We start from the raw sequence: 9,130 nt of genomic DNA, 5'->3' as shown, positions 1-9,130 counted from the left end.
ATAGTGCTAAAGAATTATAGCTGGAGTCATTCAGTACTCTTTCTTTTACTCGAAATACATCTCTTTGGATCGATCATCTTGCACCGACGGGCGCTATCCGCCAGTGGCTCATGCAAGACAAGATGGCAACAGACATCTTCCGCCGGGAAGGTTAATCGTCGATCAAGAGGCACTAGGGTCGGAGATTCCTTGTGGCAGACGGAGTGACGGTCGCAGCCGTACAAATACAGTCGCAGGTGGCGTAGGCAGTCCTCAATATTGAGTCTCACAACTAGCCATTCCCCATTAACCAGTATACGGGCAGTACGTAAAGGGTCCCCCCACATGTACGAGAGGGCGTAATAATTGAGGGATGGAGAATCTAGAGATACCTCTGTTAAGTAGCATGTCAGAATACGGCTGCCACTATTGTCTGCTTCAGCAATTGATAGCAAACGGATAGATCGTGGTGTAAATAATGGTCGATATCTCAAAGACATTGTTTACTCTCGTATTTAGTATTTGATTGTCGTGAAATGGCTAGACGTTTCGGATGTTTTAATAATTATTTTATCTCGAAGAGCTTTCTTGGGAAAAGAAGTGTGTCTGCCACATCACCTTGCATCAATGTGCTGACTGGCGTCCAGTGAGGAGGTCCCTTTCAACCCCCGCGTGAGACCGTACATACCTAGACGTCTCAACCAACGAGGTTGTATATTAGGCAGTAATTGTCGGGATGAGAAACTCTGTTCTCGTTTGAATTTACTAAGATCCCCTGTTCGGAACATCTGAGACTTTTGACACCGAAATCCTCCACTGCTTCTGGATTATCTATCATGTCAGATTCAACAGCTCAAGTTGTTGTTGGCTGCCTGCTCGACGTTTCAGGCTCAATGCGCAGCGCCTTTGAGTCAGGCCATTCAAACGAGCCTGCTAGTGATCGACTCAGAGCTGTCCTTCGGGCGGCCCTCAAGTTAGCAAAAGCAGAGCGACAGCAGAACCCCAATGCCGTCATGTTCGTTGGTGTTTTTGGGCTACAGATGCCTGAAGACAGTCAAGAGCACCCCAACCCTCTCGCAGCGGACCTATGTGGCATCGCAGATGCTCTACTGAACGACTCAGGAAACAATTCTTCCGGTCATGATCTTCTCATCGCTCGTGCGAATGAGAATGACGTGTCTTACATATCAAAGTACATCAAGACAAAACTCACATGCCGGGAGGCTCGAATCGTCGACGCATATTTAAAACGTCATCCTGACCAAGTTCAACAATTCGTTGACGCCATTCCACCTGAAGCTGAAGTAGCAATGCTACGCTCATCAAGTCAAACAGTTGGTGCATCTATTGGCAGAGCCCTCGGTTTCGCCGCATCAGTGTTGATCCCCGGCGGAACCGTGGTTGGCGCGATTATTTCAACATTTGGTTCGGCGGCTGGCACGGCGGGCGGTGCGGTGGTTGGTTCGGCGGTTGGTAATTCAGTGGAAGACTCAAGGGTCGAAAGATCTGAGGCTTTGGCCTTAGCCAGGCGTATCCAAAAGGACTGGCTATCGGACTTTGTAAATTTCGAACCTCGTCCTATTTATGAGGTCGTGGACATTCTACAGCGACTACAGGACCGCGAGGATCGTGATCGAAGAAATGTGCCGGAAGATAACAACGACAACGTATTGGACGCCATTCGTCAGTACATGTATGGTCTTACGCCCATGTGCCATGCGTTACAAAAGGCTCTGGATGCCTTCCAAAGCAAGCCAAAAGCACAACATCGCGTGCTTGTACTTATCTCGGACGGTCATTCAACAGATGGTGATCCATCAACAGCCGCCCATGATCTTGAAAGTGAGGGTGTAGCAATCGCAACGGTCAAACTCACAGACGATCGGTCGAATACTCAGCGGGCCTTGCATTATGAGGCAAATCCGCTCTGGGACGAGGGCACCCGAACCCTCTTCAACATGTCGAAGCGTATTCCTGGATCAACACATCCAGTCCCTGTTTTGGCCTCTGTTGGTTGGGCAATTCCCTCCGCTGGAGAGATTGCCCTATTTTGCACGGTCTGCACGGTCACGGCGTTGGAAGAGTTTTGTTCGATGCTGCTCTGTGCACGATTTGGTTCAGCAGATGCGCTACTGGATATAGTTGGCAAAATACGTTTTGACGATTATATCAACAACGAGCATCTTACCATTCGAAGTAGACCTACCAACCAAGGGCAAAGGGGTATCTGCTATGCGCATGCTGTAGCATCTGTTATACACATGGCTTTACTTCGCATTGTCTCTAGAGACGGTGGCATTCCTTCTTTCAACGAAATACGGGATAAAATTCTATCTAAATATCCAGAGGTAGAAGATGGGCAACCTACTATACAAGTATTAGCAGATGCGTGCCATTGGTACCGCCCCCTCCACTTCCAAGAGGTTGACGAGGAGGGAGCTCGCCAAGCAGTGCTGCGGCGACGCCCAGTGCTCGCTATATTCAATTTATCAACGTTTGGGTGGGAGAAGTTCTCTCAACATTTTGGCGGGAATTCGACAATGCGCAATAAGGTTCTTACAGAAGCCCAAATGGCACAACACTTTGACGAGGAGTATGAACCAGGTGGTCACGCCGTTGTATTGGTAAGCTGCAGCCCTAAGTCGCTGACCTTTTTAAACTCGTGGGGGAGTTCATGGGGAGATAATGGAACCTTTAGTATTGAGAACCCCGCAGTTCTTGGGAATAAAGATGCCTCCTTGTCCTTCTACGACGTTTATTGGGTGGAGAGCGAACTGACAGACGCTGAACGACAAGCTTTCGATACTCAAGTAGACAGAGAGCTGCGTCGTCGTGCTGAGGAACACGAGAGCATTTTCGAGCTAGAATATCGATGTCCAAGATGCATGGACATTTCTCCACTGGCAGAATTCAGAGGAAGTGTCAGGAGAGCTTCGTGCCCAAAATGCCAGGGATTGTTCGAACCTGATGCTGGAAATCTAGTGGAGGCTCTGTATTTGCGAGCAGGGCTGAATGATGTCGTCTAATGGTAAATTGGTTATGCACGAATGCACGGGAGATATGGCCAGGTGGTTTGTGTTCCTTAAAGCATCGCCGTGTAATTATCGGTAGAGCATAACTTTTTCTGTGCTGTGCCTTTTACAACGTGCAGGCTTGATTCTTTACCAGAGCATCGAAGCCATGGTAGCGTTAATGGAGGACTATGGAACACAGTCTTATCACGGTGCAGTAATTCAATTGGAGAAAATTACTGTTACCCCCGTAATGAGATTGAAAGGGTCGGTGAGTGGATATCAAGACACAATCTCAATCTATTGTCTGAAGTCTAAGGAAAAGAAACAATCTATCATATCCATAACAATTGTGAAACTTTTCGTTTGCAGCCAGGCATCCAGCAGCATTAATATAAGCAAAACAACCATAATCCTCTAGTGAAGAGAAACAACCGTCTCAATGATCAACTCTGCAAAGTGCACCAACTCCTCATTATATCTAGGGAAGTTGTGTCCGCCCCGATGTGTCATCTTCCTCGCCATCTCAGGATCAAACAATTCATAAACTGACTCATCAACAAAGGAATAATGATCCTTTAGGCCACGAACATGAACAGAAGGTACTGGGATCTTCTCAGGAATATCACTTGGTCTCCATCGAAGGAGCAGATCAACAGGGAAGTCAAGCTCATCCTTGACAGCGTTGATCATGTCATACTCAATTGAAGTGTGAAGATCTTTCTTCCAGTCCAGCTTCTTGCCGTGAGACACGTCAATTCGTCCGGGAAGGTATGTCGGCTCAAGTGTGTTCTTCTCTGTGAGATCCCAGCTGATCACACCATTGTCAAAGGAGTGGGGAAGAAAGGCTGATGTGAAGATGGCCATCTTGAAGGGGTATGGTGTATCGGGGTGCTCGGCTTGGTGCATGAGAAGAAGAAGTGCAGCCATAGAACCGCCCTGGGAGAAGCCCCAGATGCCATCGAAAGGACCTTCGGACTCGACGTAGGCGGCAAGACGCTCATATGCCTCTTCGACGTCTTCGGGGTAGGGGAAGTTGTACCAGCTGTAGTTGGGCTTGGGGACTTGCTTAAGATTTGCTACGCTTGTTAGATCATCGGATGCAGTGGAGATGACTGTGGTGGCACTTACGGAGCATCAGTTCTGTGGGTTCCATGCCCGCCTCGAGGAACTCATACTCCCAGTCACTTGGCAGATGAGCAGTGATGGGCTCCATCTGTTGTTGGAGAACCTCTACGCTGAAGGCATAGCCGTGAAGACATAGAAACCTCATCTTGATTTTATTTAAGTGATTTGCTGAAGTTGGAACTGAATTAAACTCCAAAGAATTCTTAGAGTCGAAGTTGTGAAATGAGATGAAGGTGGGTGAGTTGGTATAATTGAGAATGTGTTAGACCTCCGCAGAAGCAACCTTCTTATTAAGCTTCTCTTCCTTTCGTCCGGTCTTCTCTATACTTATTGACCTGTATGTAGAACGGCAGAGTTCGGTTTGTCCTTCATGAAGGTTGCTCTACGCTGTTTCACCATCAAGCAAGCGGTATGTGATGCATACCATCCGAACCACTCGGACCGCCTTGTCAAGACCTGCAAGGCAACCGCATTGATAAGCTTGATACGAACGGGACGACCGGAGCCACAAATACAGGGATGGATCTATATCGGACCACTCAGAGGCTTCCAGAAGCTTGTTCCGTCGATCGGAAGATGTACGGAAGCTTTGCAGAAGTGGATCGAACGATCGGAGGTTGGGCTGGCCAGTTCGGAGGTTCGAGAATAACACGGGTAGTTACTTACACTGGGTTATCTCTCACGGATATGAGATTAGATTACGCCTTTGACAACAAAAATTGACAAATTCTTGAAGCTGACTGCCCCGACGCTGTTGCTGTGGTATGCACTCCTAGTACCTGATGATATCGCTCTTTACCCTCTGACTAAGCAATTGTCTCCGATGAACCAGCGCCAGACTCTGAGGACGCTTCACAAACATATTCTTGCTCCTTCCCAAAGCATTTCTCTTAGCATCTATGGCAATTTGTCCATAGTATCAAGACGAAGAATGACGACAACGACGACGGTACCGGCGCTGCCAACGCCCGTTCACGATGGCCTTAGTAAAAGTATTCCATATGGTGAGACATCAGATTGTATGTAACAATAGAGTGGTACTAACTCAACACAGAGAAGAGTGTTCCAAGAGCCGTCAATCCATTCTCGAATCGTGTCCCCGGACGAGAAATCATCACGATCCCCAACTCACGCTCGAATCTGGAGTTGAGATGAGAAATGTTCCTGTGCATACATGAGCTGGGGCAAGCTATCACCAAAGGCCAATAATGTCATGATCATTTGCCATGCGTTGTCTGGGAGTGCAGATGTCAGTGACTGGTGGGGTCCGCTTCTTGGGCCTGGGAAGGCATTTGATACAGACAAGTTCTTCGTTGTCTGTATGAACAGTCTAGGAAGTCCATATGGAACGGCCAGTCCTGTGACTGCTAAGAACGGGGACTACTCCCAGGGTTGGTATGGAGCTGACTTTCCGTCAACTACTATCCGAGATGATGTTCGGTAAGTGATATCTGTCGAGACTACCACAATCGTCTAGCTAAGTATCGCAGACTTCATAAGTTGGTTCTAGACAAACTCGGAGTTCGGAAAGTTGCAGCTGTCATTGGTGGTTCCATGGGCGGTATGCACGTTCTCGAATGGGCGTTCTTCGGTAAAGACTACGTTCGTTGTATCGTACCAGCTGCAACATCCAGTCATCAAAGTGCATGGGCGATTGGTTGGGGAGAAGCACAGCGCCACGCCATTCGAAGCGATGTCAAGTACAAGAATGGTCGTTACGGGTTCGACGATCCTCCAATCCTTGGTTTGGAAGCAGCTCGCATGACGGCGCTATTGACGTATCGAAGTCGGGATTCTCTTGAGAGGCGATTTGGGCGCGATACGGGAAACAAGAAGAAGGTGAGTACCCAATTCTCGTGAGAAAGTTGAGTCTAACAACAAGTTCAAGACACAACAACAAGACAGCAAGACAATACCAAACAACGGGACACCTATCCACAGCCAAGGCGGGGCAGACGAAACACCCGTCGCATTTGACCGCGCTGACTCCAACTTCGCCGCCCAATCCTACCTCCGCTACCAAGCAAAGAAATTCTCGGACCGCTTCGACAGCAACTGCTACATCGCCCTCACCAACAAGCTCGACACTCATGATTTGGCGCGCGGCCGCACACGGACCATCGCTGAAGCACTGTCACTGATTCAGCAGCCTACGCTTGTGCTGGGAATACGAAGTGATGGGCTGTACACGCTTGCTGAACAAGAGCAGATTGCGAGAGCTGTGCCAAATGCCAAGTTGAGAGAGATCGTAAGTGATGATGGGCATGATGCGTTCTTGATTGAGTGGAGTCAGTTGAACTGGTTGTTGATTGGGTTTCTGCATGAGAATTTACCGGATATTATGCAGCGAGCGGCTCTGTAGTTAATATAGGAGTAGGCATATTACTATACATCTTTATCATCATGTATTGAGGGAAGGTCAGATCGTCCTTTTTGACGCTGCGTACACCTAATCTGTAGCTGGTAATCTGCCTGGCCTGGTCCTCGCTTTCTCAATAGGCCGAGGATCGGCAAACACATGAGACACCAATAAAACCTCATCATCGCTTTCCCTCTCCCCATGCTTTGTATTCGCCAATTCCCTTGTCTCCGTCACTGTGAACTCGGACACGCACAGTATTCTCGTCGATTGGCCATCGTCTTGAAGCAAATCTTCCTGTATATGACGTCCGTTTTGTAGTTCGATCTCGTGGTAACGATTAGCAGTGTGCGGCTCGGGTGGCTGGTTGGTAGCGTATGTCTTTCTCGAGCGATTATAGCTGGACATTGATGGAAAGTACCGTGACACGAAAGGTCGTAGCGTCGGGACGCAGGCGCATAGCAGCCCGCAACAAAGTTCGGTGAATGACCAACACGCCGGCTCGACATTTACCCAGGTGAGGTCTTCTTTGATATCCAGATAGCCCATTCTAATCATCGAGATAGCACAAGTACTATGTACGCGATTAGTACCTAGTGTGCCACAAGACGAGACTGCGGGGGTAGAACTTACAGAAAGCCCACGCAGAAGACCCCAAGCAGCACAAAGCGCTGCCGACGAGCCAGATTCAGCTTTATCACCACGGGGAAGGGAATTACTATAATCATTATATCCGTCGCGATGTTCCCAGCTGCAGTGATGTACCACGTTGGGTTACTCGGGATGCATTTGCCTTCGATAGCCCTATCCCAGAAAGCAGCAATAGGGGTGCAAATAAAGATGTTGAGGAAAATCTGAGAAATGCTCCAGGCCGAAACGAAGACTATAGCAACCAAGAGAACCGTCCTCATCTTGTTTATGGCGAATGCGCGGTAGTATTGACAGAGGAGCGTTGTTTTAATCGCGCCCAAGGATACGAGATAAAGAATGATGCTAACGTAAAACACCTTTCGCTATCATTAGCAAGCAAGCAGATAAACGTCCCAGAAACAAACCTTGAAATAATTCCTGGATTCCTCTTCTGTTAAGAACACTTGATGTCTACCAAATCCGTATTTAATGCCTTTCGATAATTTAGTTTCTCACCCCTATTGAGACGGAATTTACCCCTACCTAGCAGTATGCTAAATGCACATGAAGCAATCGAAGCCTATTGTTCTCATACTTAGCGCCTGACCCGGCTCATAGTGTTGAAGTTGGGACTTACCATAGACAATACAGCCCAAATATCGTCGGCACCGAATTGCTTTAGCAGCATAGCTCGAGTGTACACACGTAGAAGTACAACGCTGAAAGTCAGCAGCAGTAAGGATAGGACAACACCCAGTATGAGTGGTGCCCGAGTATCCCCCTCTTTCATCTTAAGTGTATATTGAATGTCATAGAAGGGTGGTAACCCTCAGTAAGGTGTAAACAACAATCGGGTAGCAATTGTAATCGCTGTTGACTGAGAAGTTGCTTGCGATAACATTGGTAATACGTCTGAAATATGTAACCACCAGCTAACCCCCTGACAAGTTCACCAAATAAAAGTCCGTCTAGAATAGAGTTAAGCCATTATACGACCTGCCCAAATCGATACGTTCTTAGCCCAAGCCACTGGCCAGGGTAAATGCAGGCTTGGATTTAGTGAAGCCGCCAAGCATACTAAAACTTCAGAGGCCAACCAGAGATAAATACAACCATTCTAAACTCAGTACAAGGATACGGCATTTACATCTATCACAGTTTATCATTGATCTGCAAAGTTGGATAATCGTTTTCGAGACAAAGCTAGAGACAAGGTGCGCAATGCAAGGTTCAGCTGCCAGATCTATCAACTAGAAAGAAACACTTCAGGCAGCATGCCGACTACTTACGCAATAGCGCAAGATAAGCTTTTCGGCTTAAAGCCACCAAGACTCTTACGCCACGACATGTCACCTGTTGTATGACAGTGAAGATCATTGTCTGTACAAGGTCAAGGAGGCGCACCCTAAAGCGAGACTGGGTAAATGATATTTCCACATATTGCGCCATGGTCGCGCATCTGAATCGCGTAGTAGATAAGATGTTTGCATCTAGTTATCACGAAAAAGCTGAAGGGTCAAGTAGCTCATTCTCACATGAAACATAACACAGAGGGAGGAAGCTCAAGGGTTCCTAATTTGATATAACAGTTAAGCAAACTGCTGTTTCGCGTACTGATCAAGCTAATGGCAACCCATTTTAGCTGCAGCTGAGATATCTGGCCGTAGAGAGCATCGTTGGCATGTTGGGGCGGGAGTGAACAGATTGAGTAAAACGGGCACGGAACTACCCGATCAAACGCCACATCTTCCATCCAAGTAATCCGGCTAAGACATTATTCAACGCAACCATGTGAGTATCGTAAAATGGATATTTAGGACAACCAGAAACAGAAACCTGTCAAAACCAGATGACACCGTCAATGCGCACCGCGTTTCGGAGATGGGCGAGTGAGATATCGTTTCAGGTATCTATAACCCGTCGGACCGACGATGCGGAGATATCCCAATTCCCAGCGTGTGTCCCTGAAGATCTTCGAGTCTTGGCAGGGCGCGGTTTTCACCGATCAGCTAGATCGGAGTTG

The 9,130-nt window shown here is 47.7% G+C and overlaps 4 protein-coding genes across 5 annotated transcripts; 2 read left to right on the top strand and 2 right to left on the bottom strand.

Annotated features, from left to right (window-relative positions):
- Window positions 1–713: 713 nt before the first annotated feature.
- FOXG_21866 (uncharacterized protein) lies at window positions 714–3,005 on the top strand (the record flags this gene model as incomplete). Its single annotated transcript, XM_018402240.1, has 1 exon — window positions 714–3,005. The coding sequence occupies exon 1, from the start codon at window positions 816–818 to the stop codon at window positions 3,003–3,005; it is 2,190 nt and encodes a 729-aa protein (XP_018255165.1). The 5' UTR covers window positions 714–815.
- Window positions 3,006–3,219: 214 nt separating this feature from the next.
- FOXG_15244 (uncharacterized protein) lies at window positions 3,220–4,555 on the bottom strand. Its single transcript, XM_018395330.1, has 2 exons — window positions 4,122–4,555; window positions 3,220–4,069 (listed from the first exon to the last, which is right to left on the bottom strand). Exons 1-2 carry the CDS (start codon window positions 4,261–4,263, stop codon window positions 3,408–3,410), a joined length of 804 nt encoding a protein of 267 aa, XP_018255164.1. The 5' UTR covers window positions 4,264–4,555; the 3' UTR covers window positions 3,220–3,407.
- A 213-nt stretch (window positions 4,556–4,768) lies between these two features.
- On the top strand, window positions 4,769–6,671 carry FOXG_15243 (homoserine O-acetyltransferase). Of its 2 annotated transcripts, XM_018395329.1 has the most exons (5): window positions 4,769–4,880; window positions 4,951–5,122; window positions 5,173–5,558; window positions 5,609–5,957; window positions 6,007–6,671. In XM_018395329.1, exons 3-5 carry the CDS (start codon window positions 5,293–5,295, stop codon window positions 6,478–6,480), a joined length of 1,089 nt encoding a protein of 362 aa, XP_018255163.1. In that variant the 5' UTR covers window positions 4,769–4,880; window positions 4,951–5,122; window positions 5,173–5,292; the 3' UTR covers window positions 6,481–6,671. The 2 variants fall into 2 exon arrangements, with proteins under 2 accessions (XP_018255163.1, XP_018255162.1); XM_018395328.1 differs by having other exon boundaries at window positions 4,769–5,122.
- On the bottom strand, window positions 6,509–7,995 carry FOXG_21865 (uncharacterized protein). Its single transcript, XM_018402239.1, has 5 exons — window positions 7,745–7,995; window positions 7,651–7,687; window positions 7,533–7,600; window positions 7,111–7,484; window positions 6,509–7,051 (listed from the first exon to the last, which is right to left on the bottom strand). Exons 1-5 carry the CDS (start codon window positions 7,895–7,897, stop codon window positions 6,568–6,570), a joined length of 1,116 nt encoding a protein of 371 aa, XP_018255161.1. The 5' UTR covers window positions 7,898–7,995; the 3' UTR covers window positions 6,509–6,567.
- Window positions 7,996–9,130: the final 1,135 nt, after the last annotated feature.

Source organism: Fusarium oxysporum, chromosome 5, assembly GCF_000149955.1.
Source record: "Fusarium oxysporum f. sp. lycopersici 4287 chromosome 5, whole genome shotgun sequence".
Classification (NCBI taxonomy): Eukaryota; Fungi; Ascomycota; class Sordariomycetes; order Hypocreales; family Nectriaceae; genus Fusarium; species Fusarium oxysporum.
The sequence above is the reverse complement of the archived record's forward strand: the minus strand, read 5'-3'. Positions and strand labels throughout refer to the sequence as shown.

Bases quoted from the DNA above. Each gene is read 5' to 3' on its own strand.
- FOXG_15243 (XM_018395329.1), top strand. From the start codon at position 5,293: ATGAGCTGGGGCAAGCTATCACCAAAGGCCAATAATGTCATGATCATT. The intron at 5,559-5,608 runs GTAAGTGATATC...TAAGTATCGCAG, and splicing joins ACTATCCGAGATGATGTTCG to ACTTCATAAGTTGGTTCTAG. The intron at 5,958-6,006 runs GTGAGTACCCAA...AACAAGTTCAAG, and splicing joins ATACGGGAAACAAGAAGAAG to ACACAACAACAAGACAGCAA.
- FOXG_21865 (XM_018402239.1), bottom strand. From the start codon at position 7,897: ATGAAAGAGGGGGATACTCGGGCACCACTCATACTGGGTGTTGTCCTA. The intron at 7,688-7,744 runs GTAAGTCCCAAC...TGAGAACAATAG, and splicing joins TTTGGGCTGTATTGTCTATG to GCTTCGATTGCTTCATGTGC. The intron at 7,601-7,650 runs GTAGGGGTAAAT...AATTATCGAAAG, and splicing joins TGCATTTAGCATACTGCTAG to GCATTAAATACGGATTTGGT.
- FOXG_15244 (XM_018395330.1), bottom strand. From the start codon at position 4,263: ATGAGGTTTCTATGTCTTCACGGCTATGCCTTCAGCGTAGAGGTTCTC. The intron at 4,070-4,121 runs GTAAGTGCCACC...TAACAAGCGTAG, and splicing joins ACCCACAGAACTGATGCTCC to CAAATCTTAAGCAAGTCCCC.